General features: G+C 37.0%; 2 protein-coding genes across 2 annotated transcripts in view; both read right to left on the bottom strand.

Moving 5' to 3' along the window:
* cnr2 (cannabinoid receptor 2) overlaps positions 1-20,911 on the bottom strand; it is a 302,290-nt gene that overhangs the window by 87,471 nt on the left and 193,908 nt on the right. The gene's annotated exons all lie outside the window — the stretch shown is intronic.
* On the bottom strand, positions 5,764-7,029 carry prss35 (serine protease 35; the record flags this gene model as incomplete). The annotated part of the gene is made up of 1 exon (XM_084385777.1): positions 5,764-7,029. One exon carries the CDS (start codon positions 7,027-7,029, stop codon positions 5,764-5,766), a length of 1,266 nt encoding a protein of 421 aa, XP_084241903.1.

The following is a 20,911-nucleotide window of genomic DNA, read 5'->3' as shown; positions in this document are numbered from 1 at the left end:
AGTTTATGCTGTCAAAGGCACACAATCATAACATTTGTGACCCTGGACCACAAAACCAGTCACACGGGTACATTTTTTGAAATTGAGATTTATACATCATCTGAAAGCTGAATAAATAAGCTTTCCATTGATGTATGGTTTGTTAGGATAGGGCAAAAAAAATCGAAACATTGAGAAAATCGCCTTTAAAGTTGTCCATTTATGTTCGCAATTGTGTTGCATTCACTCACAAAAATAAATGTTTTATATATTTCCGGTAGGAAATGTACAAAATATCTTCATATAACATGATCTTTACTTAATATCCTAATGATTTTCGGCATACAAGAAAAATCTATCATTTTGACCCATACAATGTATTGTTGGCTATTGCCACAACTAAACCCGTGTGACTTGTGACTGACTTTGTGATCCAGGGTCACATTTAATAATAACAATAACAATGATGACAAGAATCAAGAATTTCAAAGAACACCAGCATATTGATACTCAGGTGTGTTCTTCGAAAAGAAAAAAGGAAAATAACAAACATCAAAGCTTCTTCTCTCGAAAAAAAAAAAAGTTTTTTTTTTTTTTTTCTTGTGTCAACTAGTCAGATCTAGCTTTCTACTTCAAGGTATCCAGACAGATTACCAGCATAGGTGTCATTTACACTGGGGACGCTGGGGACATGTCCCCACCACTTTTTGAAATGGCTGATTTTGTCCCCACCACTTTTTGAAAGCATTTGGTTAAAATGTTCTGAAAAATGAAGCGAACCAAGAAATGTTAAAGGTTTATTTATCAATTATCACTTAAAATATTACTAAAATCCATATTGCTATCACACGAGCCAATGGCAATTAAATGCACAGATGCATAGTCAGATTAATGATTCACGAACAGAAGATTGTATTTGACTTATGCTGCATACACATACGCAATGACAATTATGCCTACTGTAAATATAGAGTTACAACTATGATTAGAGTTGTTTGCATAAAATGCACCGCAAACATTCACGTTTGCCCTGTGATAGGCTACGATTTATCTCCATAAATACTATTTTCTCAATTCTGCGCATATATTTTTACTTTCATCAATTGCTCGATCAATATTATCATCACATATTTTACATTTAAATTTTTTACTGTAGGTAGGCTACCTGTAAACAATTTAATATAGGTTAATAAAGTTGTAACCTTTAATATAGGTTACAACTGTTTAACTCCCCCAGAGTTAAACAGTTGAGTTTTACCGTTTTGGAATCCATTCAGCCGATCTCCGGGTCTGGGGGTACCACTTTTAGCATAGCTTAGCATAATGAATTGAACCGGACAGGACCATTAGCATCTCTCTCAAAAAAATGAACAAAGAGTTTCGATATTTTTCCTATTTAAAACTTGACTCTTCTGTAGTTACATCATGTACTAAAACCGACGGAAAATTAAAAGTTGCGATTTTCTAGGCTGATATGGCTAGGAACTATACTCTCATTCCTGCGTAATAATCAAGAAACTTTGCTGCCGTACCATGAGTGCAGCAGGCGTAATGATATGACGCAGCGCCTGCCGCCTGATAATAGGCTACCGAGCTGGGGACTATTTTCAGGCGCTGCGTCATATCATTACGCCTGCTGCACTCATGGTATGGCAGCAAAGTTTCTTGATTATTACGCAGGAATGAGAGTATAGTTCCTAGCCATATCAGCCTAGAAAATTTTTGACTTTATTGATTCTGCTTTTATTCGTAATAGTGGTGCACGATATATCGGCCGCCGATATAATATCGGCCGATATGGTCATTTTTTTACACATCGGTATCGTTCCGATGTCAAAATATGGCCGATGTGAACAGGCCGATATTTAATGTGTGAAGCTGAAGAGGTTGATGTGAGAGAAATACACATTTCATACAGATGACATAAGCAGAGAACAGTCTGTTTTCTTTCATTTTGAATTGTTCTGTTTAAAAATAGAAGTTTCAAGCTTTCTATATATGTCTCAGGTCTGTGAGTCAGGTAGGTTTCGGTTCATTTATGAGACGCGCTCCAGGTTCACGCGCCGTCGCCTCTGTCCTGATTAAATATTTTCTAGTATATTTACTTTTTATTTATTAAATCCAATTCAATTCGTTGATGAAACATTGATCAAAATTAAGATACAATTAGGTTTTGGTTCATTTATGAGACGCGCTCCAGGTTCACGCGCCGTCGCCTCTGTCCTGATTAAATATTTTCTAGTATATATACTTTTTATTTATTAAATCCAATGCAATTCGTTGATGAAACATTGATCAAAATTAAGATACAATTAATACAAAACGAAATTAAATTTAAAGACAGGCTTTGTGCTTTCTGCTTGAGGTCTCTGTGAAAGTTTTAAAGCAGTTTTTAAGTGCCGAGAGCGCTCACGTCCGTAACATTGTTAATGCAGTCCAGTGCGACTTATGTTTTTTTCCTCCTCATGACACATTTTTGACTGATCGTTTTTTGACTCGTAGATATTTGAATATATTGCTTGATATATGATACCCATTCGAATTTGATTTTTCTCAAAAGTGACAGCGCGTGTGATTTGTGGATTCTGATAAGCGCGAGTGGAGAAACAGGCGTTTATTTATTCATTCTCAGTGTTGAGAAACGTAGCCTTCATGTGTTATTGTGTTAATAATAACTAAAGTAGCCTACCTAATTATGTTACATATTTAGTTTGTATGAAAACTATCGCGTTCGTTACTTATGGATTAAAAAAGTAGGCTACCGGTGCTGCGCGAGCTCTCTCTCACAAACACGGACGCGCGCACATAGAGAGAGAAGATAATTGTAAAATGAAAACGGGCTAAGCAGAAAGCACTATTTTTCATGTGTTATTGTGTTAATAATAACTAAAGTAGCCTACCTAATTATGTTACATATTTAGTTTGTATGAAAACTATCGCGTTCGTTACTTATGGATTAAAAAAGTAGGCTACCGATGCTGCGCGAGCTCTCTCTCACAAACACGGACGCGCGCACATAGAGAGAGAAGATAATTGTAAAATGAAAACGGGCTAAGTTTAAATTTTGTGTTTGTTTTTTTCTGTCAAAATGTCAGAAAGCATTTTGTATTATCCATCCGTGTTTTTAAAATTCGTTAAATGACGGACGTTTTACTGTTAACACAGCCCATATGTCGGATTCGTCTTATAGCCTACTTGTTATTATTTTTAGAATAAGTGATTCGTTATGCTATTATTGGACTCCTGTCTATTCATTGTCAACTGTTTTCTATAAATATGTTTGTATTGGCTAACATTTATTCAGCTGCGTGTCCTGTTTAAAATGTGCAATGTTCAAACGCAAAGACAGTCACAAGAAGCCCTTTTCCCTGTGGTATTTTTTAGAATAATATTTGGATATTGGAATAATAAATGAAGTAGCCTATCTTAATTGTACAAATGTTCCTGTTTTTTTGGGGTTTTTTTTACTGTTTTCTAAGGGTTTCTTAATTTTAGACAAGTTGACCAGCACACATTATATGCAATGCAATGTGTGTATGTGTGACATATTTTGCACACAGGTAAAGGTGCCCAATATCAGTCATTTCTAAAGTAAAAAAAATGTGTTTTGGAAAATAGCTCTTTATTTGATAATCATTAAAATTTGTTTTCTATACAGAGATATCGACATCGGTAAATATCGGTATCGGCCATAACAGCAATATTAATATCGGTTATCGGTATCGGCCACAATTTTCACATCGGTGCATCCCTAATTCGTAACGCAATGGACCGGTCAACGGGACATAAATTAATCCTTAAAGGATGGGACATTTGCACAAAAATAATAAATAACTTACCGTAGCCTATTTTATAAGTCGCTCCAGAGTCGCATATCAGTCAAAAAATGCGTCACGAGGAAGAAAAAACATATAGGCCTATAGCTTAAGTCGCACTGGACTAAGTCGCATTTTTTTTAGAAATTTATTTCACACAAAAAAAACATATAGGCCTATAGCTTAAGTCGCACTGGACTAAGTCGCATTTTTTTTAGAAATTTATTTCACAAAAAAAAAAAAAAATGTTTTACAGACAGTTCTCCATTATGGACGTGAGCGCGTCTAAAGCGGCACTAAACGAATGTTTTAAACTTTCACAGAGACCTCAAACTGAAAGCACAAAGCCTGTCTTTACATTTAATTTCGTTTTGTATTAATTGTATCTTAATTTTAATCGATGTTTCATCAACAAATTGTCTGGATTTAATAAGAAGTAGCTAAATATAGGCTATTAGAAAATAGATAATCAGGACACGGAGGCGCTGGCGAACCTGGAGCTCGTCTCATAATCAACCGAAACTCAGCGTAGGCCTATAAGGTAGCCTATTGCCTCACAGACCTGAGACATAGATAGCTTGAAATGTCTACTTTAAAGCAGAACAATTCAAAACGAAAGAAAACAGACTGCGCTGCTTATGTAATTCGTATGAAATGTGCATTTCTCTCTGGCGCTGCGAAGATCGCGATTCGTCAACTTCATGGCTATAGCCGACACTGACATAAAAAAAATAACTGTTTTATTAGTAAACAATTAAAATGTATCCTGCTATATTTTACATATTTGCCTGTTCCTTACAAAACACTAACAGTGAGGTTTTTGACTTTTTTTTTTTTTTTTTGCAGCTGCGGACAAATTCTTTCACACACACACAATACACTCTGCGCTTGTTTTAAAATCATAATTTAACATATATAACAATTTTTAAATAGCCCAGTTAAAGTGTTTATTACAAATAAATTACTAAATGCTAAAAAAAAAAAAAAAAATTTTTTTAATGAACTAACATATGCGTTGCATTTACAATTCTGTGAAAACGGCACCCCCACTTCCCGCGTCCCTGACTCTACGTTGTTAGAACGTGTTAGAAATTCCATGGGACTACCGCTCCTTTCCAGCTTCATGGATTTGCGCTCTGGCCTGAGCAGGAATGGATGGACATGATGTGCTACGTTCAGACCTCGAAGTGTTGGGGAGGAGGTTTCATTCATCCATGTATTAGCCAGCTAACATCGTTAGTTCTTCTTGACGTTTTAAAAATTTTCAACTTTAAGAGAAGATGTTGATCAACAGTACAGGTAGGGGAGTTTTTATATAGCATATATTTGCACTGTGATTGATTTAGTTAATTATAGCCGATTAAGTAATTTACAGATCAATAAAAAAAAAAAATTGGCTTTGTGTGTGTGTGTGTGTGTGTGTGTGCGAGAGAGAGAGGGCCTGCGTGCCATCTTATAGTTTTAAAATAGTTTGGATGTTTTTTTTTTTTTTTTTTTTTTTTTTTTGTGGCATATGACAGTATTTGTCTGGCCTACGCTATGCCCATTTTTGATGCGCCCTTATTCAATATTTTCCCCGTCCTGCTGTAATGTTTTTTCATCAGATTTTTTGTCCCCACCACTTTTCAACACAAACTGACGCCCCTGATTACCAGACAAAACAAATGCCTCCCATAGCAAACAACACTGATTGAAGTACATTTTCTAATTCAAAACAACAGTTTAGGACAGAATTAGTTCTCGTTAGGACAACTGAATCTAGAAATACATTCGTTCTAACTGATTCATAACAAAATTTGTCTAATAAAATAAATTAAGTCATCAAAATAGCTTGGAAAAGTTCAATGGTAGGTGTGTTATAGTCTCAAGTGTTGATGAATGCAGCAGTTTGCGTAGTGCACAAATGGGAGGCACAAGGGTTGGTGAGAGCCGGGACCGAGGCAGTCAGGCGGGCCACTGATGGAGTCTCTCAGGTGCCCCGACATTGGTTAGAGTCCCCATGGACCCAGCGGCAGATCTGTGCGTACTTCAGGGGAGTGATTCGTACGGCCACATTGTAATCCTGCTGCACCCCGTTAACATCCACCCACTGGTGACCCGAGAACACGCCAATGATTTTCCGCTTCCACTTCTTCTTGCCAGGTTCTTTAAGGCGAATGTAGACACCCGAGCCGCTGGAGCCGGGCTTGGCATCGCAATACTGGTACAACAGGTCGTTGGACTCCTCGGATACAGAGCAGAAGCGGTACACCAGGTTGCCCGGTCGGTCATCGTCGAATCCCGAGAAATGGATACGTCCAGCGGGCAGCTTCTTGACGGAGGGGATGACGCCTAAATCCATGTACTTGGTCTTCTGCGCCCTCTTAAGCTCCAGGATGGCGTAGTCATAATCGGCCATAATGTTCTCTGAGATGCCTTTAAACCAACCCTTCGGCACCTGCATCTGTTTCACCCGCGTCCACCGGAACGAGGGCTGTTCAGAGACGGTGCTGCGGCGACTACGGTTCCTCCTTCCCTTGCCTTTGCCCTTACCCTTACGTTCATGCTTCTCTCCAATCTCTCCATTTTCGTCGATTTCTTCCTCCTCTTCTTCATGTTTCCTCTGGCCTTTCCTTCCTTTCCCTTTCCGGCCTTTCTTCCGGCGGGAACGCTCTTTCAGCACGCCGACGCTGAGTTTCTGGACCCCGTCTAGGTAGTCCGTACCGTTGTGGATGCAATGAGCGGCCGTCAGGACGTGTTTGGGGGACACCAGCACTCCAGAACAACCCGTGGAGATCTTCACAGATGTGGAGAAAGGATACTTCATGGAGTACTGCTTGTCAGCGATGGTAAACCTCGTATCCATGCCGTAGACCTCTCGTCTACGGCGAGCGCGAAACCGAGAGCCTCCCGTCCAGTCGTCGCTCACGTTTAGCTCCTGCACGGTGACGGTGGTGAGCGTGCGTGTTCCGTTGTCGTACATGGTCTCGTAGGACAGTAGCTGCTCCAGATCATCCAGACTGGGCTCTGGAAGACCCCGCTGGCACTCAATGCCACATATCCCATTGAGCTCACTCTGGGGCTTGGCCAAAAACTCGGAACTGCCCAGATGCACCGTTTGCTTTTCTTGTACCAGGGGTACTTTCCTCTGTGGCCAGGTGTAGTCATCGTCACCTGTGGGATCGTCCACTGCTGCAGACACCAGCACAGCCAGCGCTGAGAAGGAAAGCAGGAGCATTAAGGGTACCGGGCCCATTGCAGAGAGACCCCTAGACCAGACACAAAGAGAAAAAGAGAATCAATATCACCTCAAATACTGTTCAGTAACTCTTTGTATACAGGAAAACAAAAGCATTTTTCTAACTGAGAAAAAAAGGTTTCAGATTGAAAACAGATTTCAATCTATCTAAATTATTTTTGGTATAATTTAATGTCTTTAATACAACATATTCAGCTTTGCTTACAGAAGCACAGTCATAGCCAAAAATATTGCGTTGTTATAAATTGTTGGTATCAGTCGATATTGGATATTTATTTGCGCATAGGCATACTATTTCTATTTTATTTCTAATACGATAAAAAAAAATTACATTAAATTAACTGTGCAGTTTTTTAAAGCCTGAAGTATAGCCCAACTTATTTTTTAATGTGCACTTTAGGATATAAGAACAAGTGACATACATTTTGTCAGCAGCATAGTATGTGCAGCAGATTTTTCTAACATCACATACATCTTGCATATGCGCCTTGATTTTTTTTTTCACTATTTAATTGTATTGGTAATACAATTTTGCCCTGAATATAAATGCAATAATCAAGCAGAATCTGACACTAACTCCCAAAACCCTTGCATACATTTGGCTTACAGACCGTCCTACAAATTATTGGACCTCATTCCTGGACCTAGCACTACACATTTTGGATGTCTTGATTATTTAGCACATCTGATTTATTTCATCATCTCTTAAGCAGAGGCTCCAAGACCTGAAATGTGTGTCAGATAAGGTAGACATCCAAAAATAATATTAAGGGGGCCTCCAGGAGGAGCAGGGCTTTAAGCACTGAAATAGGGAACAGATGATTATATTAATACAGTCATGACCACTAGGAGGAGACAAATGATAAGCTTTTGAAGCACTATTTCAAAACCCCTGAGAGTATGTTGAGTGTATATACAGTTCACCTCATTCTCCATCATCACATTCCACAGATATTTAGATCCAATCCTAATGTTCCGGTTAAGTCAACAATAGTATTCCCACAGATTCCAAAACAAAAATGTTGAATCTGCTTTTAAGACCAAAAATGTATTGCGTAAGAAATAGTTTAAATACAGTAATTATTGAATGCCAAATTTGCTGCATTAGCTTTAGAGACTAAACAAATGAGTAAAATAGCGCACAAGTATGCTCACGTTTAAAAATTATTTCTTAAATGGCACCGGCTGACAGAAAATATCTGCCATTAGAGGAAAACTGGAGACCGGAGGTTTGTGGTGGGGACTATAAGAACATTGACCCTGTGGGTCAGAGCTTTTTGAGTCAGTGGTTTGGAAACGTTTCCTACTGTCTTGCTGAATGTCAGTAATAAGTATATACTTGGGTTCTGCGGATGGTACCGCAATTGGTACTGTTACCAAGGAATAGGAGTATAATATGATAAACTAAACAAACGTGCACCCACACACATACAGATACACAAAGCTATCAGATCAGCAGCCTACTTCTGTATTCATTTATGTATCTGGTAACATCTCTAACTGATAAAGTTTAAGATTTGAGTGCATTTTATTTTTCCACCAGACCATCACTTTGCACAGTGATGAAAAGCTGCTTGACTCTTGACTCATGCAAGTCATTTGAATTTCACGCACCACATAAATCATGCACATAAATATTGGGAACAAAGCAGTGATTTTAAATGGATACCAAGGTTCCCAAAGCTTTTGAACAATGCACTTCCATGACTCTTCCAGTCATTCGTGGGTGCAGGATAAAGATTTTCAAAACAACATTATATAGATGAATATAATAATAACGTAAGATTAGATAATAACATCATTTTTAAAGATTGTATACATTTCCGTAATGTTTTAAGGCCTGTAAATCTAAATTTTATCCAAGTATCCTGAAATTTTCAGGTTTTCCATGTCAATGAGATCCCCCCGTTTGCAGAATAAGATAAGTAAGGGATCTTCATCAGCAAAGGTCCTGATCAAGATGACGTGGTTATTGTGAAATACATTACATTATCCAGCTTAATACTAACCATATAAATAAAAAGGTAGGAAACTGATTTGGATTCCATTACACTGTACAAAACAAATGGCTTTGCAACCAGGTTAACACTGCACTGATATTATTACTATTAAATATATAGTAGGCTACTATTAAAACAAAGTATTCTGGGGTCAGTTTCACTACAGTCAATAACTAAGACACAAGATGCGCATTCATTTGAAGAGATCGAAATATGAGATGAGTGTGTAATACAAGAGAGGCTTGAAAATAATGCCGGTTTCTGGATACGCAGACTCATACAGCCTTGCCATGGACAACACTGACTATTCAGCAATATGAGAAGGCTGAAGGCCGCGATTTACCAGTCAGAAATGCATTCATTCATTAAGCAGATACTTAACCAAAGCAACTGAAGAGGAAAAACACACAAGCAATTCATCTTAGGGGGTGTACAATTCACAAAAAAAAATGCTGGGTGGTTTCAACCCAAATTTTGGTCAAATATGGACAAACAACATTGGGTTAAAAATGTAATTTAAAAATGTAACCCAACAGCTGGGTTTGTCCATATTTGACCCAAAGTTGGGTTGAAACAACTCATCATTTATTTATTTTTTGATAATGTATGTTAAAAGTTCACCAATATGTTAACAATCAGCATTACTACGTTTCAAAATTATATCAGCATAAGCATTACAAAGCAAAGGTGGAAGTATGTGCAGCATGACTCACAGAGCGAGAAAAAAATCAGCAAAGCACAAAGCCAAGCATTTAACAGTCACCACTCTCACACATTCATCACATATTAGATTGCTGAACACTGACCAAGAAAAATACAGACTGCAGCAACATTTTCTAATCAGTAGCCAGTTTAGGGATGGAGAGTGAGGGTTGGAATATAGATTGCTACTCCATTCTTGGTTCAGTAAATTTTCCCCTGCAGAGCTGGAATCCCTCTCCTCCCACCTCACACTTCACTATGACATGGCGTCGGTGTGGATTATCTGCATCAGCCGTGCTGTCTATGAGAATCAATCTGTACAGACAATACTGTGTAGCCCCAGCGGAAGTGTGAGGGGAGATATGTGCGCGTGAATGTGTGGTATAAAGTTATGGACTCAGGCAATGACAAATCAGATGTGTCCCTACTGGAGATTGCCGTGAGAAGGGGAACACTTACAGAGGTCCAAACAAATTCCAGTAAGTCGATGATGTAAAATATGCAGACAGCTCGGGCCTTATAAAGTCGGCAAAACCGACAGACTCAAAGACGGCAAACTTGGTCTGACACGTGGTCTGATCTCTCTATCAAGGTTTTTTTTTTTTTTTTTTTTTTTATAAAATTGAGCAACTGCAATCTGACATTCTTCCATCACTGCTGAAATATCGCTATGACATTTCTAACGACATTTTCTCTGTAATAGGCTACATCTAGAGAACTGGCTTTAGTGGAAAAAGCAGAACATTTCCCGTCCATGTCAGCATCAACCCATTTTTCCATTACAAGGCAAAAATCTCAATCTTGCACATTTGTAAACTTTTTTAACCAACTTTATCAACCAAACGGTGGCGCTATTGGTCCCTTTTCAAATTGAGATTGAAAACTGATTGATTCATTCAAAGTTACCGGATCTTTATGTAGGCCTATTTCTCTCATTCATGGATTCATGAATATTTTACTCCAACAATGAGAAGTTAAATGCGGATTAATCATCTCCCTTGTATACAAATTATGCTAACCACTTCCACCAAATGAGACCTCCACTGTTTATTTTTCTTTCTTTCTTTATTTTTTTTTTTTTTGGTAAGGGGTTGGTTTAAAAGTTTAGTTAGATTAGGGGTCAAGTACCCAACTGTAATTAATTATCATTCCTGATTTACCGTTACATAATTGCATTTACCTTTTTAATATAGGCCTAGGCTATGTAGGATATCCTTTTATTATAGTTAATTTTTCACAGAACCTTTGCAATCCATGTGATCACGACAATGACACTTTATTATTTTCACAGGTTAGAATGATGCAAAAAGTTATAAATATTTTAAATTTAAAGAGAATGAATGAATGCATGAATGAATGAATGAATAAATAAATAAATAAATAAATAAATAAATAAAGCGTCATACCTGCTATCATTCGATTGATGGAGATGTTCAATCCGCAAACAGATGCTTGTTATTTAAGCAGGAAGCGTTTAAAAGTTACTTCATCTCAGAGGTTTTCGGTTGGATTGGCTGATAGTCCGTTTCTTCTCATATCTGCTCCACCTTCAAGACAGGGAGAGCTCAGAGACGAAACCCTTGGTAGGAATTACACTTGACGTTTAAGGGAAAGGGAGGAAAAAAAGTCCCAACAAGATTTTCACAAAGAGTTTCGTATAGGGGAGGGACCATCATGCTCTGCAACGATGGAGCAGAAAAAGTGAAGTTGAGAAAGCGTTCAGCACTTGATCTTAATGAATCTTTGGATTTGAATAAATCTTTATTTGACAATTCAAAGAGTCTGTCATGAATTCAAAAGGGCTTTCCACTGATTCGTTCCACTGAGCGCACAATAGCGCAGCAGCGACTTTATTGTGGTTCGGTTCCGTTCCCACATCACTGGCACTTGTGTCCGTGTACATGATGTGGTAAACACGCGAGCCAGGGGGTCTGCGAGTTAAAAGGACGCCTCTAAATGTGCGTGCACATGCAGATTCTTGTGTGGGTGAATGACGTCAAGCTTCCTTTTAGTCTTTAAATTACTGAGGGGAAAAATACAAATCATGCAAAAATCGAAATTAATTTGAATAATTTTTGTGAGGCTAAAATCATAAATGTGGTAGCTATAACTGTTCATAGGTTATAAAAAGGGGGAAAGTCTCATAAAAAAAAAGATGAACTATTTTTACATTTTTAATTTCAAGTCAATTGGAGTAACCTATATTCATGATTCATGCAAGGAACGTTTTTGAAGGGATAGTTCACCCAAAAATGAAAATGTTGTCATCATTTACAGGGTTGTCATCACCTCATGCTGTTCCAAACCTGTATGAGTTTATTTCTTCTGCTCAACACAAAAGAAGATATTTTGAAGGATTTTTGTAACCACAGTTGACGGCATTCACTGACCTCCATAGTAGAAAAAAATAATATGGAAGTCAATGGCTACCATCGTTACCAACATTCTTTAAAATATCTTCTTTTGTGTTCAACAAAAAGAAAAAGAAAAGAAAGAAAGAAAAGAAACTCATACAGGTTTGGAACAACTTGAGGGTAAGTAATGACAAACTTTTCATTTTGGGTGAACTATCCCTTTAAGTAGGCTACTTTTAAGTGATGGTTACTTTGTCTTTACATACATTTTTTTCAGGTAAATGAATACAAACATTTCTATGAACCTCCCGTTGAAAACTCAATGTAGATAGATTACCAACATATGTTTTAAACTTTATTTTTTAAAGATTTGACTTTAAATTTCTGTAATTTATACAAATTCAAGTTTATTTACTTTAGATGTCTGATAATTTTTCCACTTAATAATTCATGGGAGCTCTACGAATTTAAATGATTGAGTGTTATTTTATTTTAAAGAGTCCACCAAACTACTGTTGAGTGTAGACACTTTGCACAAAATGGCACAAATTCCTGTCCTGGAATTAAAGTGACTGCTGGAATTAGAAAGAGGCAGAACTGCATTGTGCAAGAACTTATATTACACTTAATGTACATTCCGGTATATTGCCTTTTTATCATCTTGTTTCTGGATGTTTCGGTTTTCTAGTTCTCTGTCCAAATCAGAGACTTAGGGAAAGGGTCAGACTTTCAGTCGTCCACAATGTACGCTCACATCAGCATCCTTCCCAGCACTGTGAGGTTCTCTGTCAAGTCTGAACAGAGAAAGGTGATCTCACCGCTTTAGACTGTGGCCTCCACCCTCCAACTTAGAGAATGTGCCCCCACACAATGATCATCATGAGCTCTTTCTTTGTCAATGCAAGGTGTATTGTTTTTAGTTGTTGTTGTTGTTGTTTTTTTTGCACATTGGTATTATATTTATTGTTTTTTCTGAGTCAGAACACAAGACTGCAAATGATGGAGGCGGAGTGGGCGGGTACATGACAGAGCAGAATCAAACTCTTGTCTCAAATGAGAGCCACTTCTCTGTGTCTGAGCTGCAAGGCTAAAATTATAATTTCATATCTGACAGGACTAGAAATTGTTACATGAGTGTTTGGCAGCGTTGCTCTGAAAGGAATAGCTTAAAGTGATATTTCTGCTCATGGTTGTGCGATACACTGGTTGCATAGAGAGTTCTTTGTCAAAGGAAGTCATGTTTTCATGATCCAGGGTGAACCACTAGGTTTTGTGCAGGCGTATGTTGTTAGAAGATTGTGTTTATGAATATTGCAACTATAGCGTTCATTTTGAGTAGTTAATATAAACCTACTTAAGAGCTGACTCCCCTGCTGAAAAATCCAGCATAAACCAGGCTGGTTTATGATGGTTGGAGCTAGTGCTGGTCTAGCTGGTGGACCGGATTCCAGTTTACCCAACAGCTTGTGATCAGATTTCACTCGCTGCTAATCCATAATTTCATGTACATGCAAACGAAGACAGTTTGCTGGAGTTTAGGGAACGTGAGTGTTGTGTTGAGTGGCTGCTCAGGCACATCCTTAGGGAGTCAATGGAGTCGATGTAGATTAAAGAGTCAGTGTTTATTTATGCAGGTCATGGTCATAAACCATCTCAGCTGGCCTTCACCTTTCCATCTCTTATTTTAGCTTCCTCCCAGAAAGAGAGAGCCATTTACAGGGTGCCTCTTTCCTAACCAGCCCCCCTCTCCCCTGTAATCTAGCTAGATAACTTTGGGTTAGCCGTACTGAATTTGTTGACAGCAAATAATTAGACATCCAAATGGGTCAAATGTCAGGATGCTGTGTCATTATGCAGCTTTAACATATACAAGCCGCAAAGCAGACATATGTATAAAACCATTTCTAATTTTTTTAAATGTTTTTGAAAGAAGTATTTTATGCTCACCAAGGCTGCATTTATTTGATCTAAATACATTTTAAAATAACCCAACTGTAAAAAATCTATCTAAAAATCAATTTAGATAATTAATGTGGTTCAGATAACATACTTATTTGAGTTACCATTTATTAAACCAATCTTCTTCATTGTATTAACTCAATTTTTTTATTTCAATGAACTAAAAATTTTAACGCAACCATGTAACTTACTTTTTTAAGTTAAACCAACAATATTTTTTACAGTGCATTTTCTATTTGCATAATTAAAATGTAATTTGTTCTTGATAAGCAAAGCTGAATCATACTGACCCCAAACTTTTAAATGGTAGTGTATGCATTAAAGATTTGTGTAAATAAATATTTTAATTACAAATATTATAGCATTTATTTATAAGATTTTTTTTAGGCACTTTGAACTCTACAAAGATCTTCTAATCCAAGGGATCTGGTTAAAATCTGTTTTTTTTTATGCCATGCCCAAGTTTTTACACAACCAGAACAGTGCTTCAAACCACATTTTCCCCTCTAGTCTATAACTTTTTTTACTTTCAAAGTAGAATACCTGTTTAAGGAAGTTATAAGGATGCCCACATCTTGATAGAAGTATAGCTCACCAAGACTGCTGCTAAAGTGAGACACTTGGACAGACTTCTCTAAGAGACATGACCTCCTGTGCTCAAGGCGAAGTTGCCAACATACACAAGAGAGGAGCAGAGCACTTCAAGCATGCAAACAGCTAATACAAACTAAACAGAAATGGTTCCTAAGCAAACACACTGATTTGACACAGTGAGTCATTCTGCTCCGATATTGGCCTGGACTTGGCCTACAAGATGACATATAGGAGTTGTCAAGTTAGCGGCTTGAAACAAGTTCAACATTTTACAATGAAAGGATAAATAGATGTTGACTTCCATTTTTGGTTGTGAATTTAGATGGTTAGTGGCTTCAGTGTCAGGAGTTTGTTAACAGCCAGGGTCCTTTTGGATTAGCTTACAGGTTGTTTAGTTGTTCTGCTAATTGTTAAGTGCAATACAAGATTTTCATACAAAGCACTCATAACTGCCAATAAGCTTCTTGTCTGGCAGAAAGTCAAGTATTTACATATAGCGGTACATTGCTAAATAACATTGACCTCCCTATTTGTGCAAGATCACTTCAAAGAACCAAGATCAAAAGCAGCTCTTATTCCCCTTTGTATGACCTTTGACCTGCCTTTGCATTTTTCAAGCCACTTTATGCTGTATAGCTGTTTGTCCTTCTCCTTACCTCTCAGTCTGTCTCATTCTTTGTTTTGTATTACTTTTTGCATTGCCCATTCGTGTGCTAGCATGCTTGATTATTCCCCATTAAACACGTGCAAACACTTTGTACGATCATGTCAGAAGATAAATTATAGCAACATCACAGTAAATGAAGGAAAATTTATTATGAGCACTATGAAGAACAAGTCGATGAGTTCGCCAAGGTTTGCCAGGTTAATGGCATCAAAATATATGAAAGATATTCAGAGTTGTGTACTTGGGTACTACTGTAAGTACCAAGTAATCCAGATGTTCACAAGCAGAACTGTATATTATGCTTTGTTTTCTGGCTTTGAAATAATCTGTTCTTATCTTAATTTTAGGTATAGAATGACAAAAATAAAAAAATATAAAAAAATAAAATAATTTGAATGTTTTTTTTGTAATAGTGTTATTTATTATTTTATTGTAATAATGTATTTATATAATTAGTTTTATTGAAACATGTATTGCTTAATGCATTTTAAAGTGTTTTTAAAGTCATATTTATAAAAAAATTTTTTAAATAAATTGTAAACAAATTCCTTATTTTAAAAATACACTCTTAAAAATAAAGGTTCTATGGGATCACTGTGAAACCCCCCTTTTGGAACCTTTATTTTTAAGAGTGCCCCTGCATTTTAGTGTGAAAATAAAAAAATTTTGACCAGGTTTTTGATCATGTTGATGATGGAACCGTTTCCCTAACATCAAAAAAAAAAAAAAATATATATATATATATATATATATATATATTTTTTTTTTAAATTTATGTATGTATGTATCTGTTAAAGGTGGCCTGCATTATCATCTATTTAACTGCACGTGAAAAGAAATCAAGCTGTGGTTGGTCGCTTTACATCTTTTCCTATTTTTCCGTATCTTATTCTGTAACTTACAGCTTTTGGTCAAGAATCATGAAACTTGGGCTTTTGAATTCATATTCAGAGTTCTTTAACTGCTGTTTATTGCTCCATCTTAACTCACCTGCTCAATAAGTGTTTTTATCAGTTAAGAACAGATTATACAATTGATGCCACAGTCTTTCTTGAACTCTCTGTCCTTCTCTCTGTCACAGACATCTGGTGAGCTCACAAGTCTGTGTGTGTTCCTCTAAAAACTCACTAAGATTTGAGATGTGTGGTTCCCTCGGCTCACCCCTGCTGAGGTTTTTAATGGGATATAAGAATGGTGCTGATTAAAATCAGCAAAAATCCCTCTTAGTGGATCTAATGTGTTTGAGCGTTTCCCTCATTTCATGAAGCTCGGTGGAATCTTCTTCTGAACACCACACCATACAATGTGTTTCATTGAGACACTGTGTTTATGTATTTGCCTAAAGCAGAAATGAACGACTGTGCATTGTTTCATTCCTAAGTGAACAGCGAGGCAAAAATGGCAAGACAGATTTATGGCGTTGTTCTTTCCATATCCCACCTCTTCTGATTCAATTACTCTCTCGCTGCTCCCTAAACCACCAACTGCTAAATCTTTTCACTTTGTTCCTATATAAAAATATGAACTTCTAGCACATTAGCCGTGTCACATTCGCACTTCTAGCCTATTCCAAATTATCCGTGCAATTTCCGTTATCAGCGCAGAGGGATTCCCTTACTCCCACAGCGGCTTCTCATTGAGAAACTCTCCACTGATACAGTTTGCATTGGCAGGTATACATCACAGCACAGGGAGTATAATTTCCTCATTCCTGGAAATCTAGGTGTTTCGCTGCACACTATGTAAGTATGCGAGTGTGTGTGTTAATATCATACATCACAGCTGCAGCAACACCAGGTGTTGGTTTTCACGAGTAAGGGAGGAAGTTCAGCAATCCTCTGTTATCGAGAACATCATTCACTGTCTTTTCTGGGGCTATGTAGATATTTCCCTCATCCTGTTGATCTGTGGCCAGTGTTGTGGCTTTGATTCAGATTGAAGAGCTCAGTGTTGTATTTAAGGGCCTGTAGGGCTCAAACAGCCTAAATCTGGGAATAGAGTGTGTCATAGGAGGCTCCTGGAATTCCTGTATGAACCTTATCATTGAATTGAACACCTTTGCAAATATAATTATACACAGCCGGAAGCAAGTCCTGTTATTATGAACCAGATAACATAGAGTGTGCACAGATAAATGTTTACCCCTGATGTTAAATACTATCTATATCGTTCTGAAAGCACAAATAATAGCAATACTAGCTTGACAACTGGAATTTTGGGAAAACCATTGCCTTATGCATGAAGAAGTAGAAGAAACTTAAGGAAAATAGGATACTGAGGCTTTTTTCTTTTTGCTGCAAACGGCTTGTGGTGTAAGGCTGTTGTCTTGTTTCGCAAGAATGTCTTAGTTAAGCTGTCCAGTATTATAGTAAGGCAATCTGCATGATTTAGGTAGAATTCATTACATTTATTCATTTAGCTTTTATCCAAAGTGACAACAAGCGATTCATCACAAAGAGGTAATAAACACAAGAAGTGCAATACAAAGTTTCAGACATCATTTAAGAATACAATTCTAGAACAGAGAGAGATTAAGGAATAGAGAAAACATTGGGGCATTGTTTTTTTTTCCCAGCAAAGTGCAGTGCTGATGGAAGGGATGAGTTTTCAGCTCTTTCTTGAATATTGTCAGGGATTCTGTTCCGGATATAGGGTTGGGAAGATCATTCCACTAGCAAGGAACAGTGAACGAAAACGTTCTAGAAAGTGACATTCAGCAAAAGCAGTGCTCACTAATAAAATAACCTACTGTTTTAATATTGTATACATTTTACACACTGCCTTTTGTTTCAGTAGCATTCAACATAATTCAATTATGTATTGTTAATTTTATTTCTTAGCTTAGACTTTAGAATTTTGTATCTCATTCTGCAAAAATGAGTACAAATATTTTTTAGATGTATATTTACATTTTTATTTCAAAATATTCAAAAATGCATGGCTAAAAATATACAGTATTGCTATATAAATGTTAAAATATATTTACAATATGTTTAAATTATTTTCCTCATAAATTTTGGCCATTTATATATTATCAGTAAATATCATGTGCTATTTCCAAAGTATCCTATATTTGGCAAATATTTGTAATATATTTTGGCCAGAATTTTCATTTTTATAGGACTGCAAATATTTTTGGCTTGTAATAAATTGCATTTGCAAGTCACTTTGGGTAACAATTGTCTGCTAAATGGCTATAAACTTCCTTTATTTACTGAATTACATTTATTTTATTTCCGTAAAACTGCAGTTGTTACTTAAGATATTATTCATTTTCTACAGTCATCAGCTTCATTATCTTGCCCTGTTGATGTGTAGTGTGTAATGAAAAATGAACCGAATGTACCCCTATCTGAGCCTCATTGAGCTCTTATCTCAGCCTCTGTATCACAGTCTTGCCAAATTTATCGCTCCATTTATAACTCTCTGCAACATAGTGTTTGGGCAGCTAGTGTTTATCTTTTTGTCATCCAATTTATAAGGCCTATGCTTCTCTGAAAAATCACCCCATTACAATATTTTTTGTAGAATAAATATTTGATTTATTTTGCAAGCTGGGTTTATATTTAGTGACATAACCTCAAACCTGGCACTGTCAAGAGCCTGGTTTGCTCACTGTTCTTGTAAATCATTTTCAGTCTATTTTCTGACATGTTTAATCACCTCATACCAGTCACTAACAGGGAGAAGAGTCTCCTGATATCACAATTATCCTATTTAAACATTATTCTATAATATTTTCTATCTATTTTATTCTATTCTCTAATACTTGCATTATATAATAATATCATTATATTTAAATAAAATAAAATAAATTATAGTAATATTTGTTAATATATTATTTTTAATATATGATATTTTTGACCAAGGTGTAAATTTAAATGGGTTAAAGTGAGCTTTTTTTAGGGTTAAAAAAAAGATACCGTAAAGAAGGACATGAAGTCTGAATGAAACTGCTGTGCATTTAATGCATCAGGAAGAAAGATAGTGTTTTAAAATGCATTGTGATCTAACTGTGTCTCTGTTGTCGTTTTTTTTTCTGAATGCTCTTAGCTTCACTATCTCCCACATTTAGCCTGCCTAAAGCCAAGATAAAGTGACATAGGCCTTGGGGCTAAAAGGAATGCACTTGAACAAGCTGCCCTTGAGTCACACTTCATACATACAGGGAAATGTCTGAAGGTCACAGAATATCCATCAGCTTCCTTATTGAGCCAGTTCCTTAAAGCTGCGCCATCTTTCTTTACTTTCTCTTATGTGCTCTATGTGTATTTAGAAAAGAGCTCAAATTTCACTGCTAATTAACATTTTAGACAGGCTTCATATCTACAGATTTGTTCATATGGGAACAGTAATGGTATGCATAAGCAATTTAAACATTTTTGCCCCTGGCATGTAGTGTTGGATCAGGGCCAAATGCCCTGGGCATTTCTAAGTAGTCACAGTGACTAAGCATCTCTGTAAGAGGACCCTAACTACTAAGTCTGTAAGAATGCATACCAGCATACTGTACGAACCAGATATCTTACACACACACACACACACACACACACACACACACACACACACACACACACACACACACACACACACACACACACACACACACACACACACACACACACACACACACACACACACACACACACACACACACACACACACACACACACACACACACACATTCTTGTACATCTATCTTTATGAGGACATTCATTGACACAATGCAATCTCTAGCCGCTTACCCTAACCTTACCCATCACAACTAAGTGCCTAACCCGACCCCTGACCCTAAACCTACCCTTAACCTAATTATAACCTTATCCCTAAAACCAAGTCTTGACCCTCAAACAGGCCTTTAAAGGGGTCACAGAAAGTGAGGACTGGCCAAAATGTCCTCACCTTACTCTCTTTGTCCTCACTCCAATGGTCTAAAACTCAAACTGGTCCTCACAAAGATAGTTGTACAAGTATGAAAAGCATGTTTTAAGATAAAGAAAATTCTAAAAATAGGGCCAAAAGTCCCTATAGTTGAAGAAACGGCCAACTATGCACACACACACACACACACACACACACAAACAGGGCAGGGTTTAGCCAGAACACTGCTATCAGACATGCTCATTTGTGAAACATGATCCTTCTTATCATTACGAGACAGTTCAGCTAATTCAATGGCCTTGTGCAATGTAAGGGGAGTGAGGTAATGCTCACAGTGACACAAAGACACACACACATACGCTATCTATAGTTCTATAGTCCAGATGGGAACAATAAGCTTTGTATTAAAAATTCTGATGAGAGGATAATTCGGGTAAAGCTGCAATAAAGTTTTGTGCATGCATCAGCCAATCTGTCCAATGATGAAACTACAGTACCTTTTACATAGTCGTTCTATTGTCTTAGTCTTACTCAGCAATTTTTCATTATCCAAAGCCATATTACCTCACTCAGAGCAACTTGCACAATGAAATCTGGGTTGTGAATTTGCAACCTTGCTAGTCATCACCTGACACCACACACACACACCAGTTTGTTGGTATTGTTTGGTAAGATTTATAAAAAAAAAGGGGTAAATCAATATTACAAATTGTGTAAGATTA

This window comes from Rutilus rutilus, assembly GCF_951802725.1.
Source record: "Rutilus rutilus genome assembly, chromosome: 17".
NCBI lineage: Eukaryota > Metazoa > Chordata > Actinopteri > Cypriniformes > Leuciscidae > Rutilus > Rutilus rutilus.
The sequence above is the reverse complement of the archived record's forward strand: the minus strand, read 5'-3'. Positions and strand labels throughout refer to the sequence as shown.